At 41.7% G+C, this 16,858-nt stretch overlaps 1 protein-coding gene across 3 annotated transcripts in view; it reads left to right on the top strand.

The window, feature by feature from the left end:
- The first annotated feature begins 2,662 nt into the window (after positions 1 to 2,662).
- Positions 2,663 to 16,858, top strand: part of PRKACA (protein kinase cAMP-activated catalytic subunit alpha) — a 777,054-nt gene continuing 762,858 nt past the window's right edge. Inside the window, exons 1-2 of one of the 3 annotated variants that reach the window (XM_078681393.1) lie at positions 2,760 to 3,825; positions 7,337 to 7,493. In XM_078681393.1, the coding sequence (XP_078537519.1) occupies positions 7,481 to 7,493 (13 nt within the window). In that variant the 5' untranslated portion in view covers positions 2,760 to 3,825; positions 7,337 to 7,480. Of the gene's footprint in view, positions 3,826 to 7,336; positions 7,494 to 16,858 lie in introns of all 3 variants that reach the window. The other 2 variants (XM_078681402.1, XM_078681383.1) reach the window with 2 other exon arrangements.

The raw sequence follows: 16,858 nt of genomic DNA, 5'->3' as shown, positions 1-16,858 counted from the left end.
GCCTTATGTATGACACTTTTTTTTTTTGCTCCATATTTCATGGCACCCTTCAGCCCGTGGTGGCTTTTATAGGAAATATGACATTGCATTCACAATGGTAGTTTTGCATTTGATACTGTATGCTGGCTACAAATCCAACACACGCTGAAACTGCCTTTCAGATAAATAGCTTCAAGGCTCCAGGAAGACGATCTATGGAAGAAACATATTTTTATTTATACCTTGAATGAAAGGTGTATCGCTCGCATTACACAACCATGCTTGATGCAATCAAGGCAGGGCAAAAAGTCCAACAAAAGTATAATAAATTAAAGGCAGGTCAGGACACGTTACATGCAAATTTGTTTATTGGACTGGCCCAAAATTAACACGTGCTTTTAATGTGAGGGCGAGGGGTAAGGGTACTGGATGTGACTTGATTTTGTTGTGCTACTAAAGATAGCAATAAATGGATGGTTTTTTAGGCTTTTAATAGAATGGTGCAACATGTTATTTTTTGTTGCTCACATGGGTGTAATTTCTGATATTTATGTGTTTCCTCCGTCTTCATTGCTTGATTTTAGCTTGCGAGAAAGTGTCACTCATAGTCATTGAATGTCACTCATAATTACACTGAAATGCAGCCCTGCCATGTATCACGCAACAAGCGTTAGACTAATGCATTTTCTTGTGGTGATCCGCATCACCGCACAAAAATACAAAGTCACGCATTAATAGAGCCATGTGAAGTTGCTGACAACAGCTTACGCAGGAGATGGGAGCGCTGCTATTAGCACTCATCTGGCAGCTCAGCCTACAGTCTAGTCTAGTCAGAAGTGCACTGATCCGCGGCGGCAGTCACGTGAGATGGCGTCACATGACTGCAACATGGTGTCCATGATTTGCCATGGCGTGATCAGCGGGCGGCAGTTTATGTTTAAGTTTCGTCTGCCATTGCTCCGTGGTATTGCAGGCTTCGCATATCAGCGGTGGGAGAGGCACTGGGGGCACGGGGCTGAGGAGATTTCTCAAGGAGTGGGAGACACGAGACTGCAGCCAGTTGCTGCTTCATGTTGTGTCAAGAAAGAAACTCATCTGATTGCTCTCTGAGTTGCGTTTGAGTTTAGATGCACTGAAAGGACAAGCACCTAATAAGTCCAGTTGCAGCAACTCAAACAAGCATTGTGATTATTCACTCACTTCTATACAGTCCTCTGTGCAGCTCGCTACTCTGCTCAGCTGACAGTAGGACCGGCTGTTGGAGATTTGTCGCGGCCGTGGCACACATTTACTTAGTACTCATTCTCAATATATTTAATGTAAAGCGGAGCGTGCGTCAGCATGAGCCTGTCGCTCACTACTTAAGTCCTCGGGCTACACTGAAATGGTGCCTCTGCAAGCTGGGCAGCGAGGTCAGCTCCAGTGGCTCTAAACAACTGATTTATATTACAGCAGCTGAGATTTTTTACTGCGTGATACAATGACTTTTGGGAGCAAAGCTAAAGTACTGCTTAAGATAACTGCTAAAATATGTTAGCACCCTTCTATTTTTGCTGCTTTACAACACTTTGTAGAGCTTCTTAGAATTTCCTGTTGCTCAAATGGATCTAATTAGCGATATTTATATATTTACTTCGGCTTCATTGCTTGATTTGGCACACGAGAAAGTGTCACTCATAGTTGTTGAAATGTCACTCATGTTTATACTGAAATTATGAAATTGTCACACATAGCAATCTGAAACCTTGGCAGCAATGGAAATTATATGCATGTCACACACAGCAGTCTGAAACATTGGCAGTTATGGGGTTATAGTTCTTGCTATGTTTATTTTTTTAATGAAAGATTCTTCTTGAAGGTGACTGCTGATTAATAAAGTGATGAAACAAATGCATAATCCTCGCCTCAGTGTCCATTAATAGAATTGAAACTTTCCTTCTTGCTAGGTAGGAATTTTTTCATTTCAATCAAAACTGTCAAGCCTAATCTGAGCCTCGAGTTCTGTCACACAATTGAAAGAATGAATGGATATCCTTCATTTTATTTATTTATTTAATTACTCATTTATTATATGCCTGTTAGTATATTTCATATTCATTCGTTTTTATTCAACAGCAAATGTTATACATCCATTAATATATTTTATTGTTGTAGTATTTATTAGTAATTTATTGTTGCATTGTTCTTAGCATGTATTAAATTGTAAAACCTAATAAAAAATGTCAACACAAAAAAGAATGAATGGAGTCACAGCAATACCAGCCCACCTTTAACTGAAGTGTTTACAACGACTGCCATCTTTAAATGGTGACACTGTAGACAGGGCACGACATAGAAATTGAATTGAAAGAACATAATCAAATTTTGCGTTATATTCACTGTGCCGTCCCAGTTATGAAGTGCTCTTATAATTCTAAGTAGCCTTTTGTGGGTATGGTGCACGCTTACCAACTGTACATTTATGTTCATTAAGGTTTGAAAAATAACTGAGGGGGTGATACGTTTCGATGACGAAAGAGATTCATGCCAAGTTTTTGCCGTCTTTCACAGCGGTCACACCGTTTCCCACTTAAGTCAGCGTTACCTAGGGAGTACTCGAGTATTCCTTCTTTCTGTCCAGTTGTTTTAATATGGCCGCAGGTGTTCTGACAGTGTATAGTTTAACATAGTCCTTTTTCAGTTTGCACGTTTTTCGCGTTTCCGCGCGCGCTCTGGCAGTTGTTTCTCTGTAGCGGAAAGCAAAGCTAGTCTCAAGCTCGTGCGAGGCCGTGACGTCACGCGGCTAGGCTCGGGCTCGCGCGCCGCACGTCAGTCAGTCCGGCGCTGGATCGCGCCCTAAGAGAGCGAGGCGGGTGATTATCGCCGGTGGGGGACTGGGTATCGCGACACGGGCGACTCCAGCTGCGGGCCTCAGCCTCCCCAGAGGCTGGCAGATAGCAGGGGGGGCAGGGAGGGGCCACGAGGCCGTTGTGGAAGGGGCAGAGAAAACTGGCATCAGGGAGGGGCCTCCAAGAGGGACAGTAGAGAATCCTGGGCCCCTGGAGAGAGGGGCATCCCCCCCAGAGAAGGGTGTAGATAATCTAGCGTTACAGGATACTGTACAGGCTGCTGAGGTCCCCGTAGGCCTAGAAGTAGGCTTTGGGCTCCGTGAAGGCAGCAGTCTCTTAGGCTTTGGCTGTCAAGACTGTGGAGGGTCTGGGCTGCTAGGAAGAGGCAACATCGGCGTTTGCTACGAGGGACTGGGATCACAGGCTGTCAGGGAGTTGGGACATAGGTTGTCAGTGAGTTGGAACATTGGCTGTTAGAGAGTGGTAAGCATAGGCTGTCAGGGAGGTGACCTAGGCTCTTAGTAAGCGGGTAGTACTCTAGCCTGTCAAGAAATAGGTCAGGACCCCCGACGAGTAGATTTCCGTTAGGTGCCCTAAAGCGTCCAGGGGCCCGAAGGCTATATTGGAAGCAGTAGCCGCAGGTTTCAATGGCTCATAGTAAGTATAAGTTGTTAAGGGAACCTTGGGAACTATAAACTATTGGCTGAAAGGGGCGGCTTGGCTTTTGGTGTAAACCTGGGAGTAGACTGCTGAGGGACATTTGAAAGACCGTTGTGGACAAAATCTGGATTCCTGTTGGCTGAAGTCCCCCAGAAGAGGAGGTTTTTGTATCTACGGGAAGAGCCTGCTGGGGCCCTGGGGATAGGTTGCTGGGGCCTTCTGAGGAGGAGGTGGAGGATCGCTGCGCTAGCCACTGTGAGGAGCCCGCTGGGTTCCTTTGAAGAAGACAGCACAGGAGTGCCTGGTGGAAGAATGGGCAACGCAGCACCCACCAAGAAGGGCAGCGAGCTCGAAAGTGGTGAGTTCTTTGCAGACATTGGAGGATGTCCTGAAGGATTGTTGAAGGGATGCCAATCTATTCATGTATTTAGTTAATTGGTAGCGTAAGCTTCATGCACCCAAATTCTCAATTTAGCATGAGCATCTCTGTGAGAGCTCACGCACCTAATATAGCAGTGCATATTTTTATGTTGTTTCAAAGCGATGGATGCTGTCTATGCTTGAACACATCACTTTGGTTCCTAGGTAAGTTGTTGCCACTTTAAAAAAAAAAAAGACTGATTGTGTCACCTTCAGCTGTTAATGGATCGCTCGATTTTGGTCATGTAAGCAGCAACATGTTGAGCAAATAGATGATTTGACCCCAGGTGTGAAGGGAAATCTTCAATTTATAGCATTCCGATGTTGTCACTTATGTTTGATGCCTCAGATGATGTGAAATGCCAAATGCGTTTTTGGGCCTTGTCTCAGGAGGCCTAATATTTAAGTTTGGTTGTATTATGAAGTAGTATCCAATCATCCAAGGAACCATTCTCTGTCGGCTTTCCACCCTGAGTGCCAATGAAATATGACAGCAATTTTACCATTTTACCATTTAATATTGGCATTTCTAAATTGGTATTTTAGAAGCTAGCTACTTTCACTTGCCTTCTGTAGTCGAATATAACCCCCAGTCTGCAAAGCAAAAATGTCATCTGTCCCAGAAAATTATACTTCACTAAACACTTGAAAGATTAATGTTTGTGGATTAGATTGCTTTCATGTTGTGATGACGGTAGCTAGAAAGCATTTACCACTCGTGCTTTAAATTCTGTTTTCAACTGTTGAGAACTAGCTAATCATGTAAGCAGGAAAAACTCTTTCTGCACATTTGGTTATACTGTTTTGTAGGTCAATGATTAGTAGAGACAGTGGAATGGTTCTTAAGACTGGATCCTTCATTTTTGCACAACTGAAATACTTGACTGATACAAAACACTTGACTACTTGTACTTAAGAAATTATGTTTCCCCACCTCATTTCCGCTTCACTGTGCTGGTTGTCCAACCCTAAATTTACAGTCCCAACGTCAAAACCTGCTGTTGCTTGTGCATTGTTTTTGTATACCTGCATTGGTGTGCGTGTATGGCAAAGCAGTACTATACCATTGTGACATGTTGCCTAACCAGCAACATTTTATGATTGTCACAAAATCATTCCACAGATGAATTAAGATCTCTGTTCAACAGCTTTGGAGACTGTTTACTTAGGAGTGCCAGGCTCTGGAATGTTACTAGACCAGCAAGAACTTGGGATAGCCCAACTCAGTAAATGTAGTTTCTACAAAAGTATGCATAATGTGTGGTGCTTTTGACTGTCGTACTTCGCTGTAAAATTGTTACCTTACTGTGCACCCAGAGTAGGAGGCAAATCAATTTAAGGGTTCCCCTTTAAATTTGAAACATGAGTAGATCCTTGCTGTTGGTGTATATTCGAGGTCCCCTCCACAATGACTGGAGTTGACATTTCATGTGCGCCGTTCAAGAAAGCTATGTTGGGCGTAAAGATGTTAATGTGGGGGGGAGATTTCCAATTCTGGGAGGTGCTTTCTACTATTACTTCTTCAATAGAAGAAACTTGAATGGCTCTAAAATTACATTAGGTTTGGTTGTGGTGCACAGTGGGGTTCAAGTAAGCATGCAAGATAAATTTGTTGAAGTATTATAAAACAAAAGCTTTGATTATGAGTTAGTCGGAGGAGTAGGTGCTATTTAACACACATGATAAAACCAGGCTTATTGTGCTACAGAATGTATCAGGTATGATAAGTAGCAGATCTTTGTTTTTGGGAATAACATGCAGATTTTGGTGCTTACCACAACTAAATATGCATGTTAGCTGTTCCCCCTGTTAAGTTAGGGCACATTTGACGTGCTGAAATCTCATCAAGGTGAGGTATTTATCGTACACATTCATTAGAGTATGGCAGCTACGACACAACTTGAAATTCTGTCCCCTGTGTAAACGGGTTTGCGCCGTTGTTGGAAAACTCCGACCAACTCATAAGCCGGGCAAGTGAAAAAGAACAGATTTATAATTTTCATGGATATTTGTTTTAGGGATGTGTGATGGCTTTATTACGCTACAATTATATGAAAAAGACAACGGATGCACATGTAATGTTATGTTGTAGAGCAGAATGGTCTGCATCCATTATGAAATCATTTGTATTGTTGGCCAAGCATATTATACAATCTGCACCATCCTAATGGACAGACTTTTGTTCCAGGGAAACTGGAGCAGGGGAGTGGACAGGAAAAGCCTCTGATTGGTTCAAATGAAATAGAATATTGAGCCAAATACTTTTAAATTTAAAGATTAAATTGGGGGAGCGAATATGAGGAACGATTAGAGACTTATAAATACTCTTTATATATGCTATACATAAGAAAGTACCTTTATGCTATGTCTTTGAACATAGCATATTGTATTCCACAAGGTCACATGGCTTCAATAACCTATTGTTGGTTTTACATTCTTCAAGAAAGTGTTATCGCAACAATCACAGACTTTTTAAGGTATTGTTTTTGAACAAAAGATGCATCAGGGTGTGTGCCTTAGGGCATTGGTTCTTGAATATAGCTGCCAAACACGAAATCCCATCTTGCCCGTATGTTTACTAGAACTCTGGAGAGAGATGGTAAACAATAGCCTAGAGCGCCGTTAAAGGGGAAAAAGTAATATCTAAGCCCAATCCATGTCCTGTCCAAACAAACACTGCCACTTTTGAACCCCATTGCCCTGCCCAGAACAGCTTGATGTGTTCGAACAGCTTGTGTGTTTTTCTGGCACACTTGTGTTCGCATAAGCGTTCCAGAAATAGACATAATGCATGGAAAATGCATAGATTTTTGCTTGCATTTACCTATATCGTGGGTAATTGAAATGTTTTGTATTATGAGTCGCAGCTCAATGTAGATTGAGAACCACTCTGATAAAGTACCACTTCACAGGCTGGTATAACTTGACCGTTATTATTGTGCTGGAAGCGTAGAGCCAAATGTGTGTACAATTCCTTCCCCAAAAGAGGCGTTCCCAGCAGAAGTGTGTTACAACTGCTACATTGAAAAGCATCCATCATGCTTAACTTTGATGATCATATACATTTCATGTTAAGTTGTAACTCGTGACAAATAAGTAAGACTTGTGTAGCCAAAATGGGCCACCCGCCATGAGCATTTTATAGATATTAAACTGCTCTCATTTACTGATTATGTGACACTCAAAGATGTTTTAAGTACAGATAGGTTACAGTGCCCACAATTAAATGCACATTGGCGCTGCTTTTTTTGTCTTTGGGGAAAACTGATCTCTGAGCAGTTTCAGAGAGACTTCCGAATCCATAGTCTCTCCTAAACTAGTCAACAGAGCATCACATTTTTCAAAAGACTCCAGCAACAATTCTCTTTGTCTGCATATGTACTTTAGCTAACATGTAGTGTAGATGATAGTTGTGTATCAAGCATTTTTACAAACTTAATTGTCTTTAGTCAAGTCATCTGGAACAGGTTTAGCTGAGAGCACCGTGAAGCAGAGAGCAGCGTTTCAGACAGCCCAAGCTTGAGGGAGAGAGAGAGAGTCCATCACGTTATCAAGAGACGGGTACATAGAAACTACAGAGGAGGCAGGCGACCATGAGCGACTGGTGTAAGTGCTTTCTTCTGCTTTTAGTTGTTTTTATTGTTTGAGGTAGAATAAGTTAATTTTTCTCTTGAATAACTAGCAGCCTAAAATGTCCTGGAAGTCAAACACAGATTGACCTAGCGTTTACTGGCACTTCATAACGCCCCAATTTTGGGGTGTTGAGATATGCATAGGGTGCTTTTGTGCACATAAAGCAAAAGCCCTGGCACTTTAGAACTATTCATTTTACCAATCTCTTAGAACTTAAAAGTGATTCTACCTAGGGATCTGTATATTAGTCTGTCCATTTCAGTTACGATTTTGATGTCCATTTAGTGCGCAAGGAAAAAAATTATGTTAATTATTCTCTTTCAGCAGTTTTGATCCCCGCCGGTAAGTTAGAGGACTACACCAAAATGTTCATTATCTTATTATACCAAATTAACGCGTCCTTTACACAGTGTAGTGTTCAGTTTTTCCCCTCCTCCCTTTGAAGTACCCTGCAGTGTTGACTAGGTGTGGTTGCACAGGGTTTCCTGCAGGTATACTTGCTGGTCCATGCAGTGTTTTTAAAACCTGTTTGCGTTCTGGTCAACTCGCAGCCTATCTGCTGCTCTGCTTCCACATTGTGCTCTCGACAAAATATTTTCTTTACTGCTTCAATTAAAATTTTTGGCGTCTGAGGCACATGATGATTTCAAGAGGTACCACAGTCTATGATATGCTTATGAGACAATGTGTTCATCTCTTTTCCCCCTTTCTTAGAGGACTTATACACCCTTCACCATTTTTAAGTGGGAAATCATTTTTTACAGGAAACTGCCATAGCAGTTATTTGCATAACATTTCTTGCCTCTCTTTTATAGAACAGAGTCAAGAGACATTCTTCGGGAGGAGTTGGCATATCACTGGCCAACATAGTCCTATTGTGCTCTTTTGGAGGATTGCTTGTTAATCTGCTGCTTAAGTATGTTATCAAGTGGCATACAGAGCAGGGTTTGTAAGCATCAGCCATACCCGAGTTATTGTACATATATGGCAGTGTTCTGCACATGTCTGTTGTATGTTCATATGTTTCCCATGGTATGTACACCCTCGCCTCAATATGTCTAGTAGAACCAAAGCAATGAATTTGGCTGATATCCATAGTATTAAAAAAACAGGAAGAGGGAGAGAGAAGCAGAGATTCATTCAGCTTCCCGAGCCAATACTTAAATAATCAAAAATAATTAATCACTTAAATCGTTTTCCAGAGTCTCTTGGAAATGTTCTGATGAGGACCCTCAGCCACACTGTCATGGCAGCGATGTATTTTGGTTCTCCGCTTCTTGGTTAAGTGGGATGAATCATCATAGGGTCTTGGCACCTGAGTGTCCAGTTCTCCAGGTGTCTCCTAAATCAGGAAGGGGAAAGGATCACTGGTCCTGCTTAAACCATGGTTTTGCAGGTCGGTAGTTGGTATCTCCCAAAACATGACCCTCATACACGTGTATGTTGGAAACTTCTCTGAGCGGTATATACTGTGTCCTCGCTTTTATTTACACGTGCGTGCGTAATCATTGGGTCATTTTTTGTGTGTGCACCCTCCACCAGGAGGTTTTACCTTAGGTTTAAGACAGTAGTGGTCATAGAACAGTGAGGAGGTGGGTGGTGGTTCTTAAAAAGTCCGGACAGCCAGAAAGAGAATTTTTAATGAATATGGATTCGGACTAATGGTAAAATTGTATGTGCAACCTACGAATTAATAAGGAATTCAAGTGCACTTTATATAGAAATTAAAAAGAGGTCAACATGTTTCAGCCTTGGGTAGTCAAAAGATCAATAGGCTTTCGTCAGGACCAATAGGGGTGAAATTGTGAAAAAAGTGTGAAGAATAAAAGGTTTATTGACCTGATTCTTCATGAGGTTAAGGCTTCATTGTACCTGTAAAAGAGAATAAACAAACATACACACAACGGACAGGGAGATAGGGTGTGGGAAACATTGTTATGTACAGAAGTACTCTTATGAAATCAAATGATTCCGGCAAAGAACTATAAAATGGCAATACTTTTCATTGAACCACACTCATTTCTGGCGTCAACTCTCCCATTGTCATGCTTCGACGGGCGTAGGTGATTCGATTTATACTGTAGTGGGGTGCCCATAGCTCTAAGATTCGCTGTGACTTTGCTTAGTCTTGTGCGTGGTCTATGGTGAAGTGGCTTTAACATAAACGCCTCGTGAATTGCGTTTATAACGCTGCATCCATTCAGTGCTTAGATGGATAGTGCACTGGTCGTGCGTGTGGTGATTTTACAAAAATACATATGTCCCTTTTTTTGTCTTGTTTTTGAGAATGGTTTTATAAATATACAGATAAGCTCCTTATTCATCTGTTGTGATCAGCAGGGATCAGTGTTTGGTTTTGTAGCGCGTAGCTCAATTTGTAATGCGCTCGCTATGGGTGCTCGTTGCAACATGGATTACCCGGTGTTACAGCGTACCTTATTTTAAATCAAGAAATTGCTTCTTCGGGGAGTTGGGCTGGACGAGAGAGGCCTCACTGCAAGGTTATGAAGAGGAATGGGGTTAGGGAGGAGAGTTTTGTACTTGCGGTTCTGGTATCTTGAGAGAGCGTGGTCTCTTCGGTTACCTGGGTTCCTTCTGCTCTGTCCCGGCAGCTTGTGCTGACTCTGCCTTTCGTCACCCGGAATCGGCGAGTCTGCGTTTCCGGGTGAATTTGTACTTCGTGGCAGTAGTAATGGACGAAATACTGCAGCGCATAATTTTGGATGTCTGCTGATCACAACAGATGAATAAGGAGCTTATCTGTATATTTATAAAACCATTTATGTTAAAGCCACTTCACCATAGACCACGCACAAGACTAAGCAAAGTCACAGCGAATCTTAGAGCTATGGGCACCCCACTACAGTATAAATCGAATCACCTACGCCCGTCGAAGCATGACAATGGGAGAGTTGACGCCAGAAATGAGTGTGGTTCAATGAAAAGTATTGCCATTTTATAGTTCTGTGCCGGAATCATTTGATTTCATAAGAGTACTTCTGTACATAACTATATGTTTCCCACACCCTATCTCCCTGTCCGTTGTGTGTATGTTTGTTTATTCTCTTTTACAGGTACAATGAAGCCTTAACCTCATGAAGAATCAGGTCAATAAACCTTTTATTCTTCACACTTTTTTCATAATTTCACCCCTATTGGTCCTGACGAAAGCCTATTGATCTTTTGACTACCCAAGGCTGAAACATGTTGACCTCTTTTTAATTTCTATATAAAGTGCACTTGAATTCCTTATTAATTCGTAGGTTGCACATACAATTTTACCATTAGTCCGAATCCAGATTCATTAAAAATTCTCTTTCTGGCTGTCCGGACTTTTTAAGAACCATCACCCACCTCCTCACTGTTCTATGAGCACTACTGTCTTAAACCTAAGGTACAACCTCCTGGTGGAGGGTGCACACACAAAAAATGACCCAATGATTACGCACGCACGTGTAAATAAAAGCGGGGACACAGTATATACCGCTCAGAGAAGTTTCCAACATACACGTGTATGAGGGTCATGTTTTGGGAGATACCTACTACCGACCTGCAAAACCATGGTTTAAGCAGGACCAGTGATCCTTTCCCCTTCTGATTAGGAGATTATACTACGGAGACTGAAAGGATTCTGACTCTGCCTCCCCCCCTCCTTTTGATTATACAGTTCTCCAGGTGTTCATCATCCTCCACCAGGAGGGAGACTGTCTGGTGTGCAACTGTCGTGATTGGGAAGAGACTCTGGAAAACGACCTAAATGATGCATTCTTTTTGATTATTTATATCCATAGTATGCAGGTTTACTAAATATCTCTTAAAGCCGACAACATAAATATTTTCGAATTACTCAGTCTGTAAGTGGCAGCACACTAATGTGAAGAGAATATCTGAGGGCATACAGCATGTGCCAACACTTTAACATGGAACTTCTTTAATTTGCTCCCTGGCAGTTGACGTTTTGTGTTGGTGATTGTATTTTCCTTGATTTTGCAGCAGATGGATTATCGAGCAGTGCATGTATGAATGGCATTAAGGAGGCTGTTCCAAATAGAGGGTGTGGCATTGTAGAAACATTTGGTTAGAGCTTTACTTCTTCATTAATTGCCGAGCAGGAATGGGTCAGTTATAGGTTTGGATGGATGGAAATGGTCCGCTATGTTGGCTTCTTCATCATATGGCCTTGATATTTGTGTTCTTCATTTGAAATTGTGCTTTGAGGATTCCAAATTATAGTTCGGTACACAGTACACACACGTGCTACAGTGTTGTGCACTTCTGTATTTTTTTTGTAATCCCTTTTATAAGTCTAGTTACTGTCTGGTTTTGTTTAAGGAAAACAAAACACTATTAAAAAGCAGTTTACATAATTTTGCATTGTATAATTAATTAGTGACCCCAATCTTAAATTTGAACACCGGATTAGTGATGTGTAACTCAACTGGATATTGTCTCAACTGGATTAAGTTCATTTAGTCCGCAATCAGAGGTTTAGGCTAAGCTCTAACAGGTAGAACATTCGTGGTGTTACAATGGTGAAATTAATTGATAACACAAGTAGGTTTCAGTTCAACAGCATTGTGGGTAGATATGAACAAGTTATAGGATAGGAATGTAATTGGAGACAGTCGGTAGAGGAGATGTTTATGGAAGAGGGCAGATATTGTCTTGTTTGTGTTGTAGTTAATAAAATATGTATTTTGGAGAGAACATTAGGTAAGCTCTAGGAATGTCATTGGGAATCTAAGGGGACTGCACTTTACGTACTCATCGGCCTTGTCTGAAATATGTGGGGAGCAGCTCAAGTGACCTTTTATGGGGTGCAAATTTTATTGGACACTTGGGTGTCTGTACCATGTATAACTGGTGTGCATGTATATACATTCAGGCGATTTCCATTCTGTGACAATGAGTTTGTTACAATCATCTGCACGAGGCCTATTAGAAACAGCTCTGATGTTAATTCTGATTTCTGGGGAGATGCGTGCATAAAAGGTATGTTGTAACAAAGTCAAGATCTTATTGTAGATTAAATATATTCTGTAGATATAGTTTATGGCTTACTGGAACAGTATGAGTTTACAGGGGAAAATCATATGTTTAAGGTTATGTAATTTATCATCACAATTCCATCATTTCTCACTGCTCTTACTCTGAGAGTGCATGTGTTTTCCATCTTTCTGCCTCGTATGCTTCTCTTCTCCCCTCCGTTGTGCTCCATGTTGCTCGGTCTCCCCGTGTTTCTCCTCGCTGCTTCGGGATGCACTTGCCCTTGTGTGCTCCCTCCCACCACAGGATGTCCTTGTTGCTGACTCTCTTGCCAGTTTGCTTTTCTGCCCATGTGCTCCACACTGCTCTCTCTAATCCTGTCATTTGCTTCCCCCAGCTATCCGTGTTACTCGTCCCCCCAGCTATCCGTGTTGCTCGTCCCCCCTCACCGCCTAGCCCAATGTGTTGCCATCCTGTCTGGTCCTCCGTGTTGCCACACCTTTCTCATCTAATAGTATTCCTAAAAATGTGGATTCTGGAATAGGAAGAGGGATCTTAACATGGGGCGCCAATATGTATAATACCAACAACTTTTCTGATTTCCAGTCAACAAGAGATCAATTTTGTTGCCACTTAATTAAAAGTACTCTATGCTGCAGGGCAGGAAATACAAATCATGCCAGTCCCTGTGCTCCAAGGATGTCTGGTTACCCTTACCATCGTTCCATGCCTCATACCAGCTTTTATAGAAGCATATCCAAAATTGGAATGTATTCAATTCAATTAGTCTTTATTCAATTCGAACAATCATAAAAGACACATAAAATACAGTATTAAGAATCAAAAAATGACTTTTAAAACAATGACATAATAAAATTCATAAAAGGTCCCATAAAAAACATAACAAGTTAAAAAGGCTAAAAATACACAGGGTTGGATAAGGACCGCAATCTCATGTGCAAGTTAATAAATGCAAACTATTAAGCCATGTCAAATAACATCAGTTACATAATGCCTGCAACCTGTTCCTTCTAAGGACCCACGTCCAGCTCCAAAATGTAGCCATAGCAATCACTATGACCTCACGTGTATCCGTTCTCAAGATACGTAAGGCAATTTGGCAAGATCTTGTTCCTATTTTATCACAAACTGGCTTGAGCCATTTGTGGCGAGGACCCTTATATGCAGGACATACAAACAGAACATGCGATGAAGTCTCTTCCAAGCAGGGGCAACAGTAACATTTTGAGTCTTGTACCGTCCTCCACTTACTTGAAAAAGATTTTAAGGGGATAGTGCCCACTCTAAATTGATGATCGAGCTTCCTATCACCGGGACTCATTATGATGTCCCAGTAGGCTTCCAACCTGTAATCAATTCTATGTTCCAGAAAGAGACCTATTAGTGAAGTAGCATTCACCTGGGAAATAGATTTCAAATTTACCATGTCCCTATATAGGGCTTTAAAATCTTTTTTTGAAGGGAAAATATTCCGTTCTGGGTCATGCCACAAATGAGTGAGACCCATGTCCGCTAATATAGCCTTAATCCTTTGTAACCAAGATATTTTATTAGTTTTATCAGATTTTCTAATATGCTTAACAGCTTGCGTGTAAGTTGCTAACTCTGTGGTAGTTCAAAGCCTTCGCCAATATGCAAGTGGTCTAAAGTCCGCGGCCTCCTCAAACGAAATACACCCCAAATCTTGATTTAATGGCCTAAGAGGGGTGGACTGAGGGAGGCCGATTTTTGCCCTTAGAAATGTATTCTGCGCTTGGACTAAAGAAGCTACATTTTCAAACCCCCATATTTCAGCACCATAAATTATTGAGGCCCTGACCTTCCCTTGGTATATAGCTAAAATGGGAGCAACTGGTTTGGTTTGAGATAAACGGTGTTCTTTCAAAAGCGTCCCTGCCAGTTGGTTGTGCCTTAGGACTAGCAAATCCATCTGTGGCTTCCAATTCATCCTTTTACCCATTGTAACACCTAAATATGTAAAATAATTAGTTTGTTCAAGATTCTCGGTGTTCATTTCTACTCTAGCTTTGACAGATTTATACTTATGCAGCACCATGAACTTTGTTTTGTTAACATTGACAACAAGATCATGGTCCTTGCAAAAGAGACCGAATGTATTGAGGGCTCTTTGCAGACCGACTTGTGTTTTAGACAAAATAACGGTGTTGTCTGCAAACATTAAAAGAAATACCCTAGAAACAGCGAGAGTGGGAGCATCTGTAGGGTAGTCAGTATAATATGAGATAACATTGTTAATAAACAAAGAGAAGAGGGTAGCGGCTAAAACCCACCCCTGCCGAACTAACTCCCTTGTTAGCAGGGAAACATTCAGTTACCTCCCCCTGCTTACCCCACCGGACTTGGACATAAGTAGATTTGTGCAATTTTATGATAAATTATAAAATCTCAACTGGCAACCCCACTTCCTTAAGTGTGTTCTATAGCTTACTACGGGGCACTAGATCAAATGCCGATTTAAGATCTATGAATGCTGCATAAAGTGTGCCCCCAGCTAGCACCACAGTATTCCAATATATCATCATAAATCTAAAAACTTGATCAATTGTGCTAACATGGGAACGAAATCCTGCTTTATAGGTGGATAAAATTCCATTGTCATCAATCCACCTATTAACCCTACTTAGCACTAATCTAGCCACCAACTTTTGCATAGAATCAATAAGGCTAATGGGCCTATAATTAATTGGACTAGCACGATCCCATTTTTTTTATATATGGGGACAATTTCAGCCCAGTGCCAGGATTCCGGAATTGGGACTCCTCTTGCCAGTCCATTGGCGAAAATGAGAATATATTTCAACCAATTTGCCCGGTCAGCTTTAAATATGTCCGCCGAAATTCCATCCGGACCCGGAGCTCTACCTGCAGATACCCTGTCCAATGCGTGCTCTATTTCCACTGAAGTGAATGTTAGGACTGAGTCCGGGTCTACATACTTATACTGTTCACAATCATTTCCATGCAAGAAATATTGGCTCTGATAATGAGCAACCCAAGCTTCTGGGGGACAGTTAGCTGGTACCGGACCAGCATTATCACTACCCCTCCTAATGAGTTGCCAGAATTGACACCAATTTTTCCCAGAACTTGCCTCAAATAGGTCCCTCCATCTACTTTCGTCAAAAGCCTTCTTTGCCTGATATTGGGTAGTCTTATATTTACGCCTCAGTATCCTTACCTCCTGAGGTAAACCTACCCTTATTGCTTTTGATAAATCCCTGAAGGCGTTCCTGCATACCCCGTCATACCATTCGGCTGATTTAGGTACAAATGGCCTATTCACTCTTGTTTTTGGTTTCATAAAAATGGATCTCAACTTGGCAAACAGGGTATCGTGAACTGCTAAAAATGTTGTAAAAGTATCCTCACGAGGCCCGAGTAGCATGAGTGCAGTAAGGGAATCTACAAGCGCCGCCTTAATTTGACTCGCAGTTCCCTCATCCTCGGACACCTGTGCCCACTTTAACCTGTGGCAGTCATTGGACATAATAACATCAGCTGTTCCCATGTCCATGCTGCCGGTCGTGACCGAACAACAATTCACATCTAATGTCAGCGACAATGGGTCGTGGCCACTCTGCCCTTTTCATGACCTCCATGTCCCTCACCCTTTGCAAAAATTCTAAATTAACAAGAAAATAATCAATCCTACTTCCTTTTTAGCCCACTTCAGCAAGTGGGGTGGGTTGCCTTTGTTGTCCGAGTTAGTTCTTCCATTAACCGCACGGAGCCCCCTCTCCAGAGTTAGGCTTTTTAACTGAAGAGCAGCTTCAGTCCATTTCTTAATTGGTGCCAACATTAGGGACGGGACACCCCAAATAGTATCCTCATCGCTAGTTAGGTTCCCGTCTTCCATACTGAGTGGCACGAACGTGCAGTTAAAATCCCCCGCAATGATTCGGTTACAAGTCCCTTCCAATGTTTTAATGAATATATCCAAACTAGAGATGGTCATAGATGCCTTTCCACCTACTAGCCCCCTGGCATAGACATTTATCAATATAAATTCAGGGCCACACTATGAGGTTATTTTAATTGGCCTGAATATCCGGGGTGTATTCAAAAAGGTTGCGCATGGCTGCATTGTGTTCTGTCTGTGACATGCTTCAGAAAATGCTATTTATGTACAGAGTTCTGCAATCCCTGAATGAGGGCAAATGGTGAGCTTTGAGAGGCATTAATATTAGACTGCATCATTATTGCTGGGTCTGTTTTTTACTGACTTAAGCAGTGAATATTCGTTGTTGATCACCTCTTACTTGTTATCATGTTTTTATATAAAATAACTTTTGAATGAATACAATTTGTGT

Source organism: Lissotriton helveticus, chromosome 1_1, assembly GCF_964261635.1.
Source record: "Lissotriton helveticus chromosome 1_1, aLisHel1.1, whole genome shotgun sequence".
NCBI lineage: Eukaryota > Metazoa > Chordata > Amphibia > Caudata > Salamandridae > Lissotriton > Lissotriton helveticus.
The sequence above is the reverse complement of the archived record's forward strand: the minus strand, read 5'-3'. Positions and strand labels throughout refer to the sequence as shown.